Consider the following 23,768-nt stretch of genomic DNA (forward strand, 5'->3'; position numbering starts at 1 on the left):
AGACACACTCACACACTCCCTCATACACACACCCACACACATCACCCTTCACAGACACACTCACACACACCCTCATACACACTCCCACACCAATACAAATCACCCTACACAGACACACTCACACACTCACACTCCCTCATACACACACCCACACCAATACACATCACCCTACACAGACACACACATTCCCTCATACACACACCCACACCAATACACATCACCCTACACAGACACACTCACACACACACATTCCCTCATACACACACCCACACCAATACACATACACCCTACACAGACACACTCACACACACACATTCCCTCATACACACACCCACACCAATACAAATCACCCTACACAGACACACTCACACACACACATTCCCTCATACACACACCCACACCAATACAAATCACCCTACACAGACACACTCACACACACACATTCCCTCATACACACACCCACACCAATACACATACACCCTACACAGACACACTCACACACACACATTCCCTCATACACACACCCACACCAATACAAATCACCCTACACAGACACACTCACACACACACATTCCCTCATACACACACCCACACCAATACAAATCACCCTACACAGACACACTCACACACACACATTCCCTCATACACACACCCACACCAATACAAATCACCCTACACAGACACACTCACACACACACATTCCCTCATACACACACCCACACCAATACACATACACCCTACACAGACACACTCACACACACACATTCCCTCATACACACACCCACACCAATACACATCACCCGACACAGACACACTCACACTCCCTCATACACACACCCACACCAATACACATCACCCGACACAGACACACTCACACACACACACTCCCTCATACACACACCCACACCAATACACATCACCCGACACAGACACACTCACACACTCACACTTCCTCATACACACACCCACACCAATACACATACACCCTACACAGACACACTCACACACACACACTCCCTCATACACACACCCACACCAATACACATCACCCTACACAGACACACTCACACACACACACACTCCCTCATACACACACCCACACCAATACACATACACCCTACACAGACACACTCACACACTCCCTCATACACACACCCACACCAATACACAGACACCCTACACAGACACACTCACACACTCACACTTCCTCATACACACACCCACACCAATACACATACACCCTACACAGACACACTCACACACCCACACCAATACACAGACACCCTACACAGACACACTCACACACTCACACTTCCTCATACACACACCCACACCAATACACATACACCCTACACAGACACACTCACACACACACACTCCCTCATACACACACCCACACCAATACACATCACCCGACACAGACACACTCACACACTCCCTCATACACACACCCACACACATCACCCTTCACAGACACACTCACACACACCCTCATACACACTCCCACACCAATACAAATCACCCTACACAGACACACTCACACACTCACACTCCCTCATACACACACCCACACCAATACACATCACCCTACACAGACACACACACTCCCTCATACACACACCCACACCAATACACATCACCCTACATAGACACACTCACACACTCACATTCCCTCATACACACACCCACACCAATACACATACACCCTACACAGACACACTCACACTCCCTCATACACACACCCACACCAATACACAGACACCCTACACAGACACACTCAAACACACACACTCCCTCATACACACACCCACACCAATACACATCACCCTACACAGACACACTCACACACACACACTCCCTCATACACACACCCACACCAATACACATCACCCTACACAGACACACTCACACACTCACACTCCCTCATACACACACCCACACCAATACACATACACCCTACACAGACACACTCACACTCCCTCATACACACACCCACACCAATACACAGACACCCTACACAGACACACTCACACACACACACTCCCTCATACACACATCCACACCAATACACATCACCCTACACAGACACACACATACTCACACTCTCTCATACACACACCCACACCAATACACAGACACCCTACACAGACACACACACACACCCTCGTACACACACCCACACCAATACATATCACCCTACACAGACACACTCACTCCCTCGTACACACACCCACACCAATATATATCACCCCACACAGACACACTCACACACTCACACTTCCTCATACACACACCCACACCAATACACAGACACACTCACACACTCTCTCATACACACACCCACACCAATCCACAGACACCCTGCACAGACACATTCACACAATCCCTCATACACACACTCACAGCAATACACAGACACCCTACACAGACTCACACACTCCCTCATATACACACCCACACCAATACACATCACCCTACACAGACACACTCACACACTCACCTCCTCACGCACTAGTCTGTGGTTATAAAGTCATAGAGTCCTCCAGCACGGAGAGAGGCCCTTCAGCCCAAACTAGTCCACGCCGACCAAAATGGCCGTCCACTCTAACCCCATGTCCCTGCACTTGGCCCATATCCTTCTAACCCTTTCCTATCCATGGATTTGTCCAAATGCCTTTTATACGTTGTTAATGTACCCACCTCAACCACTTCCTCTGGCAGCTCATTCCATCTGCGTACCCCCCTCTGGGTAAAAACGTTACCCCTCAGGTTCCCTTTTATTCTTTCCCCTCTCACCTTAAACTGATGCCCTCTAGTCCTCGATTCCCCGACCCTGGGGAAAAGACTGAGTGCATTCACCCTGTCCATGCCCCTCATGATCTTATACACCTCTATAAGGTCCCCCCTCAGTCTCCTACGCTCTAAAGGAAACAGCCCTCGCTTGTCCAATCTCTCCCTATAACTCTGACCCTTGAGTCCTGCCAACATCCTTGTAAATTCCTTCCGCACTCTTTCCAGTTTAATAACATCCTTCCTATCGCACGGGGACCAAAACCGAACACAATACTCCAAGTGCGGCCTCACCAACGTCCTGTACAACTGCATCATAACGTCCCAACTTCTGTCCTCAGGGCCCTGACTGATGAAGGCCAGTGTACCAAAAGCCTTCCTCACTGCCCTGTCCACCTGGGACTCCACTTCCAGAGAACCGTGCACCTGAACTCCAAGGTCCCTCTGTCCCACTACACTCCTTAAGGCCCTACCATTCACCATGAAACTTCTGCATTGATTTGACTTTCCAAAATACTACACCTCACACCTATCTATATTAAACTCCATTTGCCATTTCCCGGCCCACTTCCCCGGCTGACCAAGGTCCTGCTGCAATTTCTGGTAACCTTCCTCACTGCCCACGATCCCGCCTGTTTTAGTGTCGTCTGCAAACTTGCTGATCATGCGGTGATGTTGACTGACGCGGGGTGTCTCCTCTGTTGCCTTACCTCGGAAGGTTCTGGATTGCGGAGTTCCCCGCTGAGTTTAACCTGGACTCTGAGCTGGCTGCGCAGATGAAGGAGCTCCAGGAGACAGTGTGTAGAGCTGGAGACAGGAGACACAGCCAACTGGTCGACATCTCCCAGGTGTAAGCCGGTTGGGGCCAGGGGTCACGGTGACGGGGAGGGCATGGAGAAATCGTAGAGGTCAGGGGTCACAGTGATGGGGAGGGTGTCGTGGTGTCACAGGGGTCAGGGGTCACGGTGATGGGGAGGGGGCCATGGTGTCACAGGGGTCAGGGATTGGGATTGGGTGGGGTAATTGCAGGGGTCAGGGGTCACGGTGATAGGGATTGCATGGGGTAATTGCAGGGGTCAGGGGTCAGAGTGATGGGGAGTGTGTGTGGTATCGCAGGGGTCAGTGTTCACGGTGATGGGGAGGGCATGGGGAAATCGCAGGGGTCGGGGTCATGATGATACGGAGAGCGTGGTTGTATCTCAGGGGTCAGGGGTCATGGTGACAGGGAGGGAGTGGGGCAATCACAGGGGTCAGGGGTTACGGAGATAGGGAGGGCATGGGGAAATCGCAGTGGTCAGGGGTCACAGTGATTAGGACAGCACACGGGGATCGCAGAATAAGGGGACAAAGAGAGGGGGAGGGACATAAGACAACGTGCATGCAATCCCCCCCACAGTGTTCCCAGTCTGGTCCCCACTATGTTAGCTGCATGTTCCCATGGTGCAACATAGTGGTTCAGTGGTTAACAATGCTGGGGACCAAGGTTCGATTGCACCCTTGGGGACTGTCTGGGTGGAGTTTGCACATTCTCCCCGTGTCAGGTTAGGGTGGATTGGCCGTGCTAAATTGCCCCATAGTGCCCAGGGATGTGCAGGTTAGGGTGGATTGGCCGTGCTAAATTGTCCCATAGTGCCCAGGGATGTGCAGGTTAGGGTGGATTGGCCGTGCTAAATTGTCCCATAGTGCCCAGGGATGTGCAGGTTAGGGTGGATTGGCCGTGCTAAATTGTCCCATAGTGCCCAGGGATGTGCAGGTTAGGGTGGATTGGCCGTGCTAAATTGCCCCATAGTGCCCAGGGATGTGCAGGTTAGGGTGGATTGGCCGTGCTAAATTGTCCCATAGTGCCCAGGGATGTGCAGGTTAGGGTGAATTGGCCGTGCTAAATTGTCCCATAGTGTTCAGGGATGTGCAGGTTAGGGCGGATTGGCCGTGCTAAATTGTCCCATAGTGCCCAGGGATGTGCAGGTTAGGGTGGATTGGCCGTGCTAAATTGTCCCATAGTGTTCAGGGATGTGCAGGTTAGAGTGGATTGGCCGTGCTAAATTGTCCCATAGTGCCCAGGGATGTGCAGGTTAGGGTGGATTGGCCGTGCTACATTGTCCCATAGTGCCCAGGGATGTGCGGGTTAGGGTGGATTGGCCGTGCTACATTGTCCCATAGTGCCCAGGGATGTGCGGGTTAGGGTGGATTGGCCGTGCTACATTGTCCCATCGTGCCCAGGGATGTGCGGGTTAGGGTGGATTGGTTGTGGGAAATACAGGGTCACAGGGATAGGGCAGGGGGATGCGTCTGGATGGGATGCCCTTCCGACGATTGGTGTGGACCCAATGGGCTGAATGGCCTGCTTCTACACTTTAGAGTTTCTATGGTTTCCTGTCCTTGGCAACACTGTGACGCTGCGCTCCCCACATGTTCCTCATGTGTTCTCTGTGTGCTTCCCTGGGAGTTTCCTGTGATTTCCCAATGTATTCCCGTGTCATCCCCATGTATCCTCCTGCATTGCCCTTGTGCTCTCCCCTTGTTCCCCGCGTGTTCTCTGTATGTTCCCCACGTGTTCTCTGTATGTCCCCTGTGTTTTCTCCATGTGTTCCCCGAGTGTTCCCCACATGTTCTCCGTATGTCCCCCACGTGTTCCCTGAGTGTCCCACACGTGTTCCCCAAGTTTACCCTGCATGTTCTCCGTATGTGCCCTGCATCTTTCCCGTGTGTACCCTGCGTGTTCTCTGTATGCCCCCTGCGTGTTCCCCGTGTGTACCCTGTGTGTTCTCTGTATGCCCCCTGTGTGTTCCCCATGTGTACCCTGCGTGTTCTCTCTATGCCCACCGCGTATTCCCCATGTGTACCCTGCATGTTCTCTTAATGGCCCCTGCGTGGTCCTCGGGTGAACCCTGCGTGTTCTCTGTATGCCCACCGCGTGTTCCCAGTGTGTACCATGCGTGTTCTCCGTGTGCCCACTGCATGTTCCCGGTGTGTACCATGCGTGTTCTCTGTATGCCCCCTGCGTGGTCCCCATGTGTACCCTGCATGTTCTCTCTATGCCCCCTGCGTGTTCCCCGTGTGTACCCTGTGTGTTCTCTCTATGCCCCCTGCGTGTTCCCTGAGTGTACCCTGCATGTTCTCTGTATGCCCCCTGCGTGGTCCTCGGGTGAACCCTGCGTGTTCTCTGTATGCCCACCGCGTGTTCCCAGTGTGTACCATGCGTGTTCTCCGTGTGCCCACCGCATGTTCCCGGTGTGCACCATGCGTGTTCTCTGTATGCCCCCTGCGTGGTCCCCGTGTGTACCCTGCATGTTCTCTCTATGCCCCCTGCATGTTCCCTGTGTGTACCCTGCGTGTTCTCTGTATGCCCACCGTGTGTTCCCCATGTGTACCCTCCATGTTCTCTGTATGCCCCCTGCGTATTCCCCATATATACCATGCGTGTTCTCTGTATGCCCACTGCGCGTTCCCCGTGTGTAACCTGTGTGTTCTTTCTATGCCCCCCTGCGTGTTCCCGGTGTGTACCCTGTGTGTTCTCTGTATGCCCCCTGCATGTTCCCCATGTGTACCCTGCATGTTCTCTGTATGCCCCCTGCATGCTCCCCATGTGTACCCTGTGTGTTCTCTGTATGCCCCCTGCATGTTCCCCATGTGTACCCTGTGTGTTCTCTGTATGCCCCCTGCATGTTCCCCATGTGTACCCTGCATGTTCTCTGTATGCCCCCTGCATGTTCCCCATGTGTACCCTGCGTGTTCTCTGTATGCTCCCTGCATGCTCCCCATGTGTACCCTGTGTGTTCTCTGTATGCCCCTGCGTGTTCCCCATGTGTATCCTGCGTGTTCTCTGTATGCCCCCTGCATGCTCCCCGTGTGTACCCTGTGTGTTCTCTGTATGCCCCCTGCGTGTTCCCCATGTGTACCCTGTGTGTTCTATGTATGCCCCCTGTGTGATCCCTGTGTGTACCCCATGTTTTCTCTAAGCCCCCTGCGTGTTCCCCGTGTGTACCCCGTGTTCTCTGTATGCCCCCTGCGTGTTCCCCGTGTGTTCCCTGCGTGTGCTCTGTATGCCCTCTGCGTGTTCCCCGTGTGTACCCTGTGTGTTCTCTCTGTGCCCCCTGCGTGTTCCCCATGTGTACCCTGCGTGTTCTCTCTATGTCCCCTGCGTGTTCCCCGAGTGTACCCTGTGTGTTCTCTGTATGCCCCCTGCGTGTTCCCCATGTGTACCCTGTGTGTTCTCTGTATGCCCCCTGCGTGTTCCCCATGTGTACCCTGCGTGTTCTCTCTATGACCCCTGCGTGTTCCCCGTGTGTACCCTGTGTGTTCTCTGTATGCCCCCTGCGTGTTCCCCATGTGTACCCTGCATGTTCTCTGTATGCCCCCTGCATGCTCCCCATGTGTACCCTGTGTGTTCTCTGTATGCCCCCTGCATGTTCCCCATGTGTACCCTGTGTGTTCTCTGTATGCCCCCTGCATGTTCCCCATGTGTACCCTGCATGTTCTCTGTATGCCCCCTGCATGCTCCCCATGTGTACCCTGTGTGTTCTCTGTATGCCCCCTGCATGTTCCCCATGTGTACCCTGTGTGTTCTCTGTATGCCCCCTGCATGTTCCCCATGTGTACCCTGCATGTTCTCTGTATGCCCCCTGCATGTTCCCCATGTGTACCCTGCGTGTTCTCTGTATGCTCCCTGCATGCTCCCCATGTGTACCCTGTGTGTTCTCTGTATGCCCCTGCGTGTTCCCCATGTGTATCCTGCGTGTTCTCTGTATGCCCCCTGCATGCTCCCCGTGTGTACCCTGTGTGTTCTCTGTATGCCCCCTGCGTGTTCCCCATGTGTACCCTGTGTGTTCTATGTATGCCCCCTGTGTGATCCCTGTGTGTACCCCATGTTTTCTCTAAGCCCCCTGCGTGTTCCCCGTGTGTACCCCGTGTTCTCTGTATGCCCCCTGCGTGTTCCCCGTGTGTTCCCTGCGTGTGCTCTGTATGCCCTCTGCGTGTTCCCCGTGTGTACCCTGTGTGTTCTCTCTGTGCCCCCTGCGTGTTCCCCATGTGTACCCTGCGTGTTCTCTCTATGTCCCCTGCGTGTTCCCCGAGTGTACCCTGTGTGTTCTCTGTATGCCCCCTGCGTGTTCCCCATGTGTACCCTGTGTGTTCTCTGTATGCCCCCTGCGTGTTCCCCATGTGTACCCTGCGTGTTCTCTCTATGTCCCCTGCGTGTTCCCCGTGTGTACCCTGTGTGTTCTCTGTATGCCCCCTGCGTGTTCCCCATGTGTACTCTGCGTGTTCGCTCAATGCCCCCTGCGTGTTCCCTGAGTGTATCCTATATGTTCTCTCTATGCCCACTGCGTGTTCCCCGTGTGTACCCTGTGTGTTCTCTCTATGCCCACTGCGTGTTCCCCGAGTGTACCCTGTGTGTTCTCTCTATGCCCCCTGCGAGTCTTTTTTTAGATTAGATTAGATTACTTACAGTGTGGAAACAGGCCCTTCGGCCCAACAAGTCCACACCGACCCGCCGAAGCGCAACCCACCCATACCCCTACATTTGCCCCTTTAATCTAACACTACGGGCAATTTAGCACGGCCAATTCACCTGACCCGCACATCTTTGTGACTGTGGGAGGAAACCGGAGCACCCGGAGGAAACCCACGCAGACACGGGGAGAATGTGCAAACTCCACACAGTCAGTCACCTGAGGCGGGAATTGAACCCGGGTCTCTGGCGCTGTGAGGCAGCAGTGGTAACCACTGTGCCACCGTGCCGCCCACCGCGTACCCTGTGTGTTCTCTCTATGCCCCCCGCGTGTTCCCCGTGTGTACCCTGTGTGTTCTCTCTATGCCCCCCGCGTGTTCCCCGTGTGTACCCTGTGTGTTCTCTCTATGCCCCCTGCGTGTTCCCCATGTGTACCCTGTGTGTTCTCTGTATGTCCCCTGCGTGTACCCATGTGTACCGTGTGTTCTCTCTATGCTCCCTGCGTGTTCCCCGTGTGTACCCTGTGTGTTCTCTCTATGCCCCCTGCGTGTTCCCTGAGTGTACCCTGCATGTTCTCTGTATGCCCCCTGTGTGGTCCTCGGGTGCACCCTGCGTGTTCTCTGTATGCCCACCGCGTGTTCCCAGTGTGTACCATGCGTGTTCTCCGTGTGCCCACCGCATGTTCCCTGTGTGTACCATGCGTATTCTCTGTATGCCCCCTGCGTGTTCCCCATGTGTACCCTGTGTGTTCTCTGTATGCCCCCTGCGTGTTCCCCATGTGTACCCTGCGTGTTCTCTCTATGCGCCCTGCGTGTTCCCCGAGTGTACCCTATGTGTTCTCTGTATGCCCACTGCGTGTTCCCCGCGTGTACCCTGTGTGTTCTCTGTATGCCCCCTGCGTGTTCCCCATGTGTACCCTTTGTGTTCTCTGTATGTCCCCTGCGTGTTCCCCATGTGTACCCTGTGTGTTCTCTATATGCCCCCTGCGTGTTCCCCGTGTGTACCCTGCGTGTTCTCTCTATGCCCCCTGCGTGTTCCCCGTGTGTACCCTGCGTGTTCTCTCTATGCCCACTGCGTGTTCCCCATGTGTACCCTGTGTGTTCTTTGTATGCCCCCTGCGTGTTCTTTGTATGCCCACTGTGTGTTCTCTCTATGCCCCCTGCGTGTTCTCTCTATGCCCCCTGCGTGTTCCCCATGTGTACCCTGCGTGTTCTCTCTGTATGCCCCCTGCGTGTTCCCCATGTGTACCCTGTGTGTTCTCTCTGTATGCCCCCTGCGTGTTCCCCATGTGTACCCTGTGTGTTCTTTGTATGCCCCCTGTGTGTTCTTTGTATGCCCCCTGTGTGTTCTTTGTATGCCCCCTGTGTGTTCTTTGTATGCCCACTGTGTGTTCTCTCTATGCCCCCTGCGTGTTCTCTCAATGCCCCCTGCGTGTTCCCCATGTGTACCCTGTGTGTTCTCTCTATGTCCCCTGCGTGTTCTCTCTATGCCCCCTGCGTGTTCCCTGTGTGTACCCTGTGTGTTCTCTGCATGCCCCTTGCGTGTTCTCTGTATGCCGTCCGCGTGTTCCCTGCGTGTGCCCCCCGTGCCCTCACCTCCCTGCGATTTGCTGTGCTGCTGCAGACCCTCCTTCGAGTGGAAGAGGCAGATTACCCAGCGCAACCACGTCACTCAGAAACGGAGGAAGATGTCTCTGCTCTTCGATCACCTCGGACCCTTGGAACTGGCCGAGCACCTCACCTACCTGGAGTACAAATCCTTCTGCCGTATCCTGGTGGGTATCCCCACACAGGGGCACCACCCGGAAATCTGGGAGACGCAGGGAGGAAGGGAGAAACGCAACAGCCTCACTCTGACAACCGAGGGAGGGGGGATAGGCTGAGCATGGGGCAGGAGGCAGGCGGAGAGACTCCAGGCTACACAGTCAGACAGAGGTGTGCATTTCTGTAGCGCCTTTCAGCACGCCAGGTCATTCCAATGGCCATCACAGCCAACAATCACCCCACTGTGTAATACAGGACAGGAAGTACTGACCCTCCGACAGTGTAGCACTCCCTCAGTACTGACCCTCCGATAGTGCGGCACTCCCTCAGTACTGACCCTCCGATAGTGCGGCACTCCCTCAGTACTGACCCTCCGATAGTGCGGCACTCCCTCAGTACTGACCCTCCGATAGTGCGGCACTCCTTCAGTACTGACCCTCCGACAGTGTAGCACTCCCTCAGTACTGACCCTCCGACAGTGCGGCACTCCCTCAGTACTGACCCTCCGACAGTGTGGCACTCCCTCAGTACTGACCCTCCGACAGTGTAGCACTCCCTCAGTACTGACCCTCCGACAGTGCGGCGCTCCCTCAGTACTGACCCTCCGACAGTGCGGCGCTCCCTCAGTACTGACCCTCCGACAGTGCGGCGCTCCCTCAGTACTGACCCTCCGACAGTGCGGCACTCCCTCAGTACTGACCCTCCGACAGTGCGGCGCTCCCTCAGTACTGACCCTCCGACAGTGCGGCACTCCCTCAGTACTGACCCTCCGACAGTGCGGCACTCCCTCAGTACTGACCCTCCGACAGTGCGGCACTCCCTCAGTACTGACCCTCCGACAGTGCGGCGCTCCCTCAGTACTGACCCTCCGACAGTGCGGTGCTCCCACAGCACTGACCCTCCGACAGTGCGGCACTCCCTCAGTACTGACCCTCCGACAGTGCGGCACTCCCTCAGCACTGACCCTCCGACAGTGCAGCACTCCCTCAGTACTGACCCTCCGACAGTGCGGCGCTCCCACAGCACTGACCCTCCGACAGTGCGGCACTCCCTCAGTACTGACTTTCTGACAGTGCGGCACTCCCTCAGTACTGACCCTCCGACAGTGCGGCACTCCCTCAGTACTGACCCTCCGACAGTGCGGCACTCCCTCAGTACAGACTCTCTGACAATGCGGCACTCCCTCAGTACTGACCCTCCGACAGTGCGGCACTCCCTCTGCACTGACCCTTCGACAGTGCGGCACTCCCTCAGTACTGACCCTCCGACAGTGCGGCACTCCCTCAGTACTGACCCTCTGACAGTGCGGCGCTCCCTCAGTACTGACCCTCCGACAGTGCGGCGCTCCCTCAGTACTGACCCTCCGACAGTGCAGCACTCCCTCAGTACTGACCCTCTGACAGTGTGGCTCTCGCTCAGTACTGCCCCTCCTACAGTGCTGCACTCCCTCAGTACAGACCCTCTGACAGTGCGGCGCTCCCTCAGTACTGACCCTCCGACAGTGCGGCGCTCCCTCAGCATTGACCCTCCGACAGTGCCCACTCCCTCAGTACTGACCCTCTGACAGTGCTGCACTCCCTCAGCACTGACCCTCCGACAGTGCGGCTCTCCCTCAGCACTGACCCTCCGACAGTGCGGCACTCCCTCAGTCCTGACCCTCTGACAGTGCGGCACTCTCTCAGTACTGCCCCTCCAACAGTGTGGCACACCCTCAGCACTGACCCTCCGACAGTGCCCACTCCCTCAGTACTGACCCTCCGACAGTGCGGCACTCCCTCAGTACTGACCCTCTAACAGTGCGGCGCTCCCTCAGTACTGACCCTCCGACAGTGCGGCGCTCCCTCAGTACTGACCCTCTGACAGTGTGGCTCTCGCTCAGTACTGCCCCTCCGACAGTGCTGCACTCCCTCAGTACTGACCCTCCGACAGTGCGGCGCTCCCTCAGTACTGACCCTCCGACAGTGCGGCGCTCCCTCAGTACTGACCCTCCGACTGTGCAGCACTCCCTCAGCACTGACCCTCTGACAGTGCGGCGCTCCCTCAGTACTGACCCTCCGACAGTGCGGCGCTCCCTCAGTACTGACCCTCTAACAGTGCGGCGCTCCCTCAGTACTGACCCTCCGACTGTGCAGCACTCCCTCAGCACTGACCCTCCGACAGTGCAGCACTCCCTCAGTACTGACCCTCCGACAGTGCGGCGCTCCCACAGCACTGACCCTCCGACAGTGCGGCACTCCCTCAGTACAGACTTTCTGACAGTGCGGCGCTCCCTCAGTACTGACCCTCCGACAGTGCGGCACTCCCTCAGCACTGACCCTCCGACAGTGCGGCACTCCCTCAGCACTGACCCTCTGACTGTGCGGCACTCCCTCAGTACTGACCCTCCGACAGTGCGGCGCTCCCTCAGCACTGACCCTCCGACAGTGCGGCACTCCCTCAGCACTGACCCTCCGACAGTGCGGCGCTCCCTCAGCACTGACCCTCTGACAGTGCGGCACTCCCTCAGTACTGACCCTCCGACAGTGCGGCACTCCCTCAGCACTGACCCTCTGACAGTGTTGAAATATGCACAAATATCTGTCCGGTGGATGGGCTCTGGTTGGGGGAGTGGTGAATGGAAAGAAAGCACTCTGCTGATGAGGTGGGCACTTCCTCGTAAAAATGTCCCGTTGGCGGAGCGGGCATGCTGCGGGTTGGGATGGGTGAGGTGAGCAGTGTGAGATTTCTCTTCAATCTCTCAGTCGAATTCTCTTCCTCCGCAATCCTCTCCGTCCTTTCTCATTGGCAGTTCAGGGACTACCAGAGTTTTGCCAAACATGGCTGCACCAAGGATAACCCTATCCTGGAGAGGTTCATCAGTCTGTTCAACAGCGTGTCCCAGTGGGTCCAGATGATGGTACTGAGCATGCGCACCCCGCAACAGAGGGCAGAGGTCATCACCAAATTCGTCCACGTCGCCCAGGTACGGCAACCCAATGCGAAGGGCACGGGTCAAAGGTCAGGGGCCCAGCGCGGGAGACTTCTGACCAATCAGGCACATGACGTCCCCCGTCAAAAACTCCCCAGGACAGGAACAGCACAGGGTTAGATACAGAGTAAAGCTTCCTCTACACTGTCCCCAATCAAACACCCCCCAGGACAGGGACAGCACGGGGTTAGATACAGAGTAAAGCTCCCTCTACACTGTCCCCCCCGTCCAAAAACTCCCCAGGACAGGGCCAGCACAGGGTTAGATACAGAGTAAAGCTCCCTCAATACTGTCCCCAATCAAACACCCCCCAGGACAGGGACAGCACGGGGTTAGATACAGAGTAAAGCTCCCTCTACACTGTCCCCCATCAAGCACTCCCCAGGACAGGGACAGCACGGGGTTAGATACAGAGTAAAGCTCCCTCTACACTGTCCCGCCGGCCAAAAGCTCCCGAGGACAGGGCCAGCACGGGGTTAGATACAGAGTAAAGCTCCCTCTACACTGTCCCCCCCGTCCAAAAACTCCCCAGGACAGGGCCAGCACAGGGTTAGATACAGAGTAAAGCTCCCTCAACACTGTCCCCAATCAAACACCCCCCAGGACAGGGACAGCACGGGGTTAGATACAGAGTAAAGCTCCCTCTACACTGTCCCCCATCAAACACCCCCCAGGACAGGGACAGCACGGGGTTAGATACAGAGTAAAGCTCCCTCTACACTGTCCCCCATTAAACACTCCCCAGGACAGGGACAGCACGGGATTAGATACAGAGTAAAGCTCCCTCTACACTGTCGTCCATCAAACCCTCCCCAGGACAGGGACAGCACGGGGTTAGGTACAGAGTAAAGCTCCCTCTACACTGTCCCCCATCAAACACCCCCCAGGACAGGGACAGCACGGGGTTAGATACAGAGTAAAGCTCCCTCTACACAGTCCCCCATCAAACACTCCCCAGGACAGGGACAGCACGGGGTTAGATACAGAGTAAAGCTCCCTCTACACTGTCGCCCATCAAACCCTCCCCAGGACAGGGACAACACGGGGTTAGATACAGAGTAAAGCTCCCTCTACACTGTCCCCCATCAAACCCTCCCCAGGACAGGGACAGCACGGGGTTAGATACAGAGTAAAGCTCCCTCTACACAGTCCCCCATCAAACACTCCCCAGGACAGGGACAGCACGGGGTTAGATATAGAGTAAAGCTCCCTCTACACTGTCCCCCATCAAACACTCCCCAGGACAGGGACAGCACGGGGTTAGATACAGAGTAAAGCTCCCTCTACACTGTCCCCCCATCAAACACTCCCCAGGACAGGGACAGCACGGGGTTAGATACAGAGTAAAGCTCCCTCTACACTGTCCCCCCATCAAACACTCCTTGGACAGGGACAGCATGGGGTTAGATACAGAGTTAAGCTCACTCTACACTGTCCCCCATCAAACACTCCCCAGGACAGGGACAGCACAGGGTTAGATACAGAGTAAAGCTCCCTCTACACTGTCCCCCCCATCAAACACTCCCCAGGACAGGGACAGCACAGGGTTAGATACAGAGTAAAGCTCCCTCTACACTGTCCCCCATCAAATACTCCCCAGGCCAGGGACAGCACGGGGTTAGATACAGAGTAAAGCTCCCTCTACACTGTCCCCCATCAAACACTGCCCAGGACAGGGACAGCACGGGGTTAGATACAGAGTAAAGCTCCCTCTACACTGTCCCCCATCAAATACTCCCCAGGACAGGGACAGCACGGGGTTAGATACAGAGTAAAGCTCCCTCTACACTGTCCCCCATCAAACACTGCCCAGGACAGGGACAGCACGGGGTTAGGTACAGAGTAAAGCTCCCTCTACACTGTCCCCCATCAAACACTCCCCAGGACAGGGACAGCACGGGGTTAGATACAGAGTAAAGCTCCCTCTACACTGTCCCCCATCAAACACTCCCCAGGACAGGGACAGCACGGGGTTAGATACAGAGTAAAGCTCCCTCTACACTGTCCTCCCCATCAAACACTCCCCAGGACAGGGACAGCACGGGGTTAGATACAGAGTAAAGCTACCTCTACACTGTCCCCCCATCAAACCCTCCCCAGGACAGGGACAGCACGGGGTTAGATACAGAGTAAAGCTCCCTATGTTTTCTGTCCCTTGCAGAGACTGCTCCAGCTCCAGAATTACAACACTCTGATGGCAGTGATCGGTGGGCTGAGTCACAGCGCCATCTCCCGCCTGAAGGAAACCTACCATTACGTCAGCCCCGATGTCGTAAAGGTAGGAGCCTAGGGAACGGGGTTCTGTTCAACTGTGCACTGCTTAGGGCCTGTAGAACCCTGCACCGATCAGAGCCTATAGAACACTGCACCGATCAGAGCCTATAGAACACTGCACCGATCAGAGCCTATAGAACACTGCACCGATCAGAGCCTATAGAACCCTGCACCAATCAGAGCCTATAGAACCCTGCACCGATCAGAGCCTATAGAACAGTGCACCGATCAGAGCCTATAGAACCCTGCACCAATCAGAGCCTATAGAACACTGCACCGATCAGAGCCTATAGAACCCTGCACCAATCCGAGCCTATAGAACACTGCACCGATCAGAGCCTATAGAACAGTGCACCGATCAGCGCCTATAGAACACCTCACCGATCAGAGCCTATAGAACAGTGCACCAATCAGAGCCTATAGAACACCTCACCGATCAGAGCCTATAGAACACTTCACCGATCAGAGCCTATAGAACTGTGCACTGATCGGAGCCTATGGAACACCTCACCGATCAGAGCCTATAGAACACCGCATCGATCAAAGCCTATAGAACACCTCACTGATCAGAGCCTATAGAACACTGCAGTAATCAGAGCCTATAGAACACTTCACCGATCAGAGCCTATAGAACAGTGCACCGATCAGAGCCTATTGAACACCTCACCGATCAGAGCCTATAGAACAGTGCACCGATCAGAGCCTATAGAACACCACACCGATCAGAGCCTATAGAACCCTGCACCGATCAGAGCCTTATAGAACACCTCACCGATCAGAGCCTATAGAACACTGCAGTGATCAGAGCCTATAGAACACTTCACCGATCAGAGCCTATAGAACAGTGCACCGATCAGAGCCTATTGAACACCTCATCGATCAGAGCCTATAGAACAGTGCACCGATCAGAGCCTATAGAACACCACACCGATCAGAGCCTTATAGAACAGTGCACCGATCAGACCCTATAGAACACTGCACCGATCAGAGCCTATAGAACACCGCACCGATCAGAGCCTATAGAATACCGCACCGATCAGAGCCCATAGAACACCGCACCGATCAGAGCCTATGGAATACCGCACCGATCAGAGCCTATAGAACACCTCACCGATCAGAGTCTATAGAACAGTGCACCGATCAGAGCCTATGGAACACCGCACTGATCAGAGCCTTATAGAACAGTGCACCAATCAGAGCCTATTGAACACCTCACCGATCAGAGCCTTATAGAACAGTGCACCAATCAGAGCCTATGGAACACCGCACTGATCAGAGCCTTATAGAACAGTGCACCAATCAGAGCCTATTGAACACCTCACCGATCAGAGCCTTATAGAACAGTGCACCAATCAGAGCCTATTGAACACCTCACCGATCAGAGCCTATAGAACTGTGCACCAATAAGAGCCTATAGAGTCCTGCACCGATCAGAGCCTATAGAACATCTCACCGATCAGAGCCTATAGAACACCTCACCGATCAGAGCCTATAGAACTATGCACCAATCAGAGCCTATCGAGCCCTGCACCGATCAGAGCCTATAGAACACCTCACCGATCAGAGCTTATAGAACACTGCAGTGATCAGAGCCTATAGAGCACGGCACCGATCAGGGCCTATGGATCACCTCACTGAACAGAGCATATAGAACAGTGCACCGATTAGAGCCTATAGGACACCTCACCAATCAGAGCCAATAGAACTGTGCACTGATCAGAGCCTATAGAACACCTTGCCGATCAGAGCCTATAGAACTGTGCACCAATCAGGGCCTATAGGACACTGCAGTGATTAAAGCCTATAGAACACCTCACCAATCAGAGCCTATAGAACACCTCGCCGATCAGAGCCTATAGAACTGTGCACCAATCAGAGCCTATAGAACACCTCACCGATCAGAGCCTATAGAACTATGCACCGATCAGAGCCTATAGAACTGTGCACCGATCAGAGCCTATAGAACACCTCACTGATCAGAGCCTATAGGACTATGCACCGATCAGAGCCTATAGAACTGTGCACCGATCAGAGCCTATAGAACACCTCACCGATCAAAGCCTATAGGACACCGCACCAATCAGAACCTATAGAACTGTGCACCGATCAGAGTCTATAGAACAGTGCACTGATCAGGGCCTATAGAACACTGCACCGATCAGAGCCTATAGAGCTGTGCACCGATCAGAGCCTATAGGACACTGCACTGATCAGGGCCTATAGAACAACTCACCGATCAGAGCCTATAGAACAGTGCACCGATCAAGGACTATAGAACTGTGCATCTATCAGAGCCTATAGAGCTGTGCACCGCTCAGAGCCTAAAGAACACCTCACTGATCAGAGCCTATAGAACACCTCACCGATCAGAGCCTATAGAACACCTCACCGATCAGAGCCTATAGAACACCTCACCGATCAGAGACAGGGTCCAGAGGGCGTTGTCTCTCTCTGAATGGACATTGTAAGTCCTCCATGATGAACACCTTGAGTATTCATTGAAATGTTTTGGTCAAACATTGACTCATAGATCCATAGATGTGTACAACATGGGAACAGACCCTTCGGTCCCACTCATCCATGGTGACCAGATATCCGAAATTACTCCAGTCCCACCTGCCAGCACCCAGCCCATATCCCTCCAAACCCTTCCTAGTCATGTCCCCATCCAGATGCCTTTTAAATGTTGTCATTGTACCAGCCTCCACCACTTCCTCTGGCAGCTCATTTCATACACGCACCACCCTCTGTGTGAAAAAATTGCCCCTCAGGTCCCTTTTATATCTTTCCCCTCTCACCCTAAACCTATGCCTCTCTAGTTCTGGACTACCCGACCCCAGGGAAAAGACTTAGCCTATTTACCCTATCCATGCCCCTCATGATTTTATAAACCTCTATAAGGTCACCCCTCAGCCTCCGACACTCCAGGGAAAACAGCCCCAGCCTGTTCAGCCTCTCCCTGTAGCTCAAACCCTCCAACCCTGGCAACATCCTTGTAAATCTTTGCTGAACCCTTTCAAGTTTTAGCAGCATCTGTTCTGTAGCGGTCTGCAATGTTTAAATGGACGGAAGCTAAGGAAGGTCACATTCCGTTACAGCTCCCTCTCGTGAAAATTAAACCAACCGCACCAACGTGTGGGCGGCGTTAATTGGATTATTCATTTCTCGGGGAGAGGCCTGTCAGAGCCGACCAGCCTGATTTCCAAATTCGACAGAGCCCAGCAGTTAATTGTCAATCATCGCGCGCGGGTGCATAGTCCCCAGCTGCAGCAATTCAAAAACAAACACTCCCCCCCCCCCCCCCCCCCCACAACCAAACGGCACTGTCCTCTCACGTGTTCGTCGGCTTACCCACCTTTCGCATTCCGATGGAGGGGTTGGGAGGGCCAACTGGGAGAGAGAGAGAGAGACACAGAGAGACAGAGAGAGAGAGAGAGACACACACACACAGAGACAGAGACAGAGAGAGAGAGAGAGACACGCCTGGAACACTTTGCGGCACAGATTAAGACAGTGCTGTGTTGCGACACGGTGGTGAACCCTGCTGCTAATTCAACCCAGAAACACTCACCTCGCCTCGTAATCTGTTAAAATATGAGTGTCAGAGAATTCCCAAATTCCATTATTTAAAGAAAATCATATCAATTCATTCTTTAACTCCAAAAGTGAACATTAAACAACAACTATTTACAACTCTAAGCCCCCCGTTCTCTTAACTGTTTATTACCTGCCTCCAACTCTATACCAATATACTGTTCCAGTAAAACACTTATTAAAATTACATCGACTTAATTTCAAAACCATACAGCGGCTGTTGCTTCTGGTACCTTTCTTCTTTCAGCTGAAGATCTGCCAGGGTTGTCTTCTGTCTTTCACTGCGAATGTGTTTCATATGAAAAGGTATCTTTGGGAGAGTTTCTGAATGGGAGTGTTTCACAACGGCAGTTACTCTGTCTAACTTTCAAAACGCCTGCTTTTCCTTTTAATCATGCCTCTAACATCGGATCATCTCATTGGTTCAATGTTAGCAAACCAGTAAATCCAAACTAGATTGGGTTTTTGTATCCTGGGGTATAGTTTTAAACTGATCACTCAAATTTAAATTATTGTCAAAACAGCAACCAGCTCAGGTATCTATTTCACAGCCAAATGTTACATATTTTCAATTTCCCACTACCCTCTGAGACTGCTGGTCAGTCATATGACAGGTGCTTGTAAGCTCTTAGAGCAAAACACTTCATTCTCTCTTAAAGATACAGTTCGTGTCTTCAACTTCATACCAGTTGACCTTTGCCCTCCCCATCCCTTCTCTCTCTCTCTCTTGCCCAGATTTCCGACAGTCTGACGGAGCTAGTGACAACCTGTGGTAACTACAGCAACTACCGCAAGAGTTTCGCCGAGAGCTCGGGTTTCAGGTTCCCCATCCTGGGCGTGCACCTCAAGGATCTGCTGGCTGTTCACCTGGCCCTCCCTGACTGGCTGGAGCAAGGCCACATCAACCTGGCGAAGATGGAGCAGCTCTACTCCATCCTGAATGAACTCATCCGCATTCAGTCCACCGCACCCCCCATTGAGCCCAGCATGGACCTGGTCAGCCTGCTGACGGTAAGCAGACGCACACACACACACACACACACACACACGTGCACACAAACACACACATACACACGCAGACACACACATACACACGCGCACACAAACACACGCGCACACAAACACACACATACACACGCAGACACACACATACACACGCGCACACAAACACACGCGCACACAAACACACACATACACACGCAGACACACACATACACACGCGCACACAAACACACACATACACACGCGCACACACACACATACACACGCGCACACAAACACACGCGCACACAAACACGCACACACACACACGCACACACACACATACACACGCGCACACAAACACACACATACACACGCGCACACAAACACACACAAACACACGCGCACACAAACACACGCGCACACAAATACACACACATACACACGCGCACACAAACACACACATACACACGCACACACATACACACGCACGCACACACATACACACGTGCACTCATGCACACACACACATACAAGCACATACACACACACACGCGCGCACACACACACGCGCACACAAACACACACACTCATGCACACACGCACATACACACAAACATACAAGCACATACACGCACACACACATGCACAAGCACACACACACATATGCACATGCACACTCGCTCTCACACTCGCTCACATACTTGCTCACACACACTCACTCTCACAGACTCTCTCATACACACACTCATACGTACTCTCACACACTCACTCACACATACATACACTCACTCACACTCAGTCACAGTCACACACACACTCACATTCACTCACACACACGCTCACACACACTCACACATACATATACTCACTTACACGCGCACGCACACTCTCATACACTCACACGCACATTATCATACACACACACTCACATGCACTCTCACACACACTCACATTCACTCATACACAGTCACTCAGACACACTCACACACTTTCATACACTCACTCACTCATACACACTCACACACTCTCACACGTTCACACACACACACTCACATTCACACTCTCTCACATACACTCACACATTCTCACACACACTCTTGCACACACACAGTATCTCATGCACACTCTCACCCACACATGCACACTCACAAATGTGCACATACACTATCTCACACACATACACACTCGAACACACACTGACACACACTATCTCTCTCTCTCTCCCACACACACTGTCTCACACACGGACACACAGGGACACAGTCACATGCCCCAGCCCACCATGTGTCAGAGTGCAGCATTGTGCAGAGCAAGATCCCGGGAAGAATGGGGAGCTGCACTTTATTCCAATGAAGGGACGGCCGGTACTCCTTGGAGTTTCCGAGAGCGAGAGGCGACCTAATTGAAGCGTATAAAATCCGTTGAGCTTTGACAGCATCGATGTGGAGAGGTTGTTTCCCCTTGTGGGAGAGTCGTGGGGGGAGGGGGTGGGGTGGCAGTTTCTCAGAATAAGGGGGCAGCCAGTGAAGGGAGAGATGAGGAGGAATGTCTTCATGCAGAGGGGTTGGTGAATCTGTGGAATCCTTTCCCACACAGGCCTGTTGAGGCTGGGTGGTTGAGTAGATTGAAGGCTGAGATCGATTTTCAGTCAGGAAGGGGGATCGAAGGGGGAAAAGCAGGAGCGGGAAGCTGAGGGTGATCAGCTCAGCCACGATCCCATCAAATGCTGGAGGAGAGTCAATGGGCCGAAAGCCCTACTGCTGTTGCTGTAATATTTCCTCTTATCCCACTTGACAATTGCAGGAACATCGATGGTCTGTTTTGACGTCACTGCTCTTGGTTCCCCGATGAATACGATGCACTTGAGTTATATTTTTCCGAAGCTAAATTATTCCCCGAAACATAATCTCGGAGTTTAGTGACCACACCTTCCAAGTTTCACTTCCCCTGGTTCCTTCGTTGAATCTGGTTAATCTGTGTCCCCAGACGTCGCAGGTCCTCCCACAATCCAGAACAATTTCTCCTTATGCATAAAACCCCTACACTGTGGGAGTAGGCCATTCTGCCCATCGGGTTCACACCGACCCTCCGAAAAACATCCCACCCAGACACACTGCCCTACCCTATCCCTGTAACTACGGCCAATCCACCCTAACCTGTACATCCCTGGGCACTATGGGACAATTTAGCACGGCCAATCCACCCTAACCTGCGCATCCCTGGGCACCATGGGACAATTTAGCACGGCCAATCCACCCTAACCTGTACATCCCTGGGAACTATGGGACAATTTAGCACGGCCGATCCACCCTAACCTGCACATCCCTGGGCACTATGGGACAATTTAGCATGACCAATCCACCCTAACCTGCGCATCCCTGGGCACTATGGGACAATTTAGCACGGCCAATCCACCCTAACCTGCACATCCGTGGACACTATGGGACAATTTAGCACGGCCAATCCACCCTAACCTGCACATCCCTGGGCACTATGGGACAATTTAGCACGGCCAATCCACCCTAACCTGCACATCCCTGGACACTATGGGACAATTTAGCATGGCCAATCCACCCTAACCTGCACATCCCTGGGTACTATGGGACAATTTAGCACGGCCAATCCACCCTAACCTGCACATCCCTGGGTACTATGGGACATTTTAGCATGGCCAATCCACCCTAACCTGCACATCCCTGGGCACTATGGGACAATTTAGCATGGCCAATCCACCCTAACCTGCACATCCCTGGGCACTATGGGACAATTTAGCATGGCCAATCCACCCTAACCTGCACATCCTTGGACTGTGGGAGGAAACCGGAGCACCCGGAGGAAACCCCATGCAGACACGGGGATGAATGTGCAAACTCCACACAGTCATCCGAGGGTGGGATCGAACCCGGGTTCCTGGCGCCGTGAGGCAGCAGTGCTAACCACTGAGCCACCCTGCCGCCCTAAACCCGATCAAAAACTGAGACTGAACATCTCAGCTCAGTAAAAGAAGTGAGCCCCCTCCCCGGGTCTGCAAACGTTAGTTTTTATTCATGGTCTGGGTGAGAGATAATCCCAATCCGAGCTCTTCATAAAGAATTCTGTCAATACCTGGCACTCATTTCTAATTCTCAAGCGCGTTCCAATCCCTGTTATCTCAGCCTTCAGCCTTAGACCTGTTCGCTCTCACGGCAACTCAACTTTGTTGTCATGAATGTTCGTTCTCCAATGAATAATGAATTGTCCTGTCACAGGCCTTCACTGGTGCAAAAATTGACAAAATCGAGCAAATGCAGCAAGGTGTTAATCCTTACTCGCTTTCTAAGTAGGATTGATATTAAGTCTGCCTGGCTCAGAGAGTTGCTTGTTTAATCTGAGGAGTGTTTGCTTGGGATAGGTTGAGGTGGAGGAAAGCCTGCTGAGAACAAGTTGCCCCAGCTGATCACTCTCATTTCTGAACAGAAAACGCTGGTCGTTAAATCGGGTTGAAAGCCTCACTGTTCTTCTGAAAGAGTGATCAGCTCAAGGTTTCCTGAGCGAGCTGTGTCTGTAACCATGTGCCATTAGTGACTTGCCAACACACCCCAGGACGTCACATCAATAGCTTGTGGGCAATCCCCTACTTCATATGTCTGTTCTCATCAGTAACCCATTAATGCCATTGGTTACATGGCTATTTCCAGAAAACCCATCTCTATTTTATTTGTCTTGAGCTGGAGCATATGTATGTGAGGGTGTGTGAGTCAGTGAGTAGTAATGTGTGAGGGAGTGTGTGCACGTGTAAATGTGTGGATGAGAGTGTTTGTGTGTATATGAGAGAAGGGGTGTGCGCGTTTGTAAGTGTGTGTGTGAGTGTATGTACGAGCATGTGACTGAATGTATGTTTGTGTTGTGAGTCTGTGTGTGCGGAGTGTGTATGTATGTATGTGTGTGACCGAATGTGTGTAAGAGA

The 23,768-nt window shown here is 53.4% G+C and overlaps 1 protein-coding gene across 5 annotated transcripts in view; it reads left to right on the forward strand.

The window, feature by feature from the left end:
• The window catches only part of LOC122546658 (RAS guanyl-releasing protein 2-like), a 129,882-nt gene that overhangs the window by 66,681 nt on the left and 39,433 nt on the right, over nucleotides 1–23,768 (forward strand). For 2 of the 5 annotated variants that reach the window (XM_087983696.1, XM_087983695.1), the window contains 5 exons: nucleotides 3,509–3,640; nucleotides 9,863–10,013; nucleotides 12,791–12,964; nucleotides 15,132–15,248; nucleotides 19,574–19,849. In XM_087983696.1, the coding sequence (XP_087839822.1) occupies nucleotides 3,509–3,640; nucleotides 9,863–10,013; nucleotides 12,791–12,964; nucleotides 15,132–15,248; nucleotides 19,574–19,849 (850 nt within the window). Of the gene's footprint in view, nucleotides 1–3,508; nucleotides 3,641–8,429; nucleotides 10,014–12,790; nucleotides 12,965–15,131; nucleotides 15,249–19,573; nucleotides 19,850–23,768 lie in introns of those variants that run through there. The other 3 variants (XM_087983694.1, XM_087983692.1, XM_087983691.1) reach the window with 3 other exon arrangements.

The sequence above is a fragment of the Chiloscyllium plagiosum genome, unplaced genomic scaffold (genome assembly GCF_037043375.1).
Source record: "Chiloscyllium plagiosum isolate Xiang-an unplaced genomic scaffold, Cpla_swu_hap1 HiC_scaffold_46, whole genome shotgun sequence".
In the NCBI taxonomy this organism is placed as follows: domain Eukaryota; kingdom Metazoa; phylum Chordata; class Chondrichthyes; order Orectolobiformes; family Hemiscylliidae; genus Chiloscyllium; species Chiloscyllium plagiosum.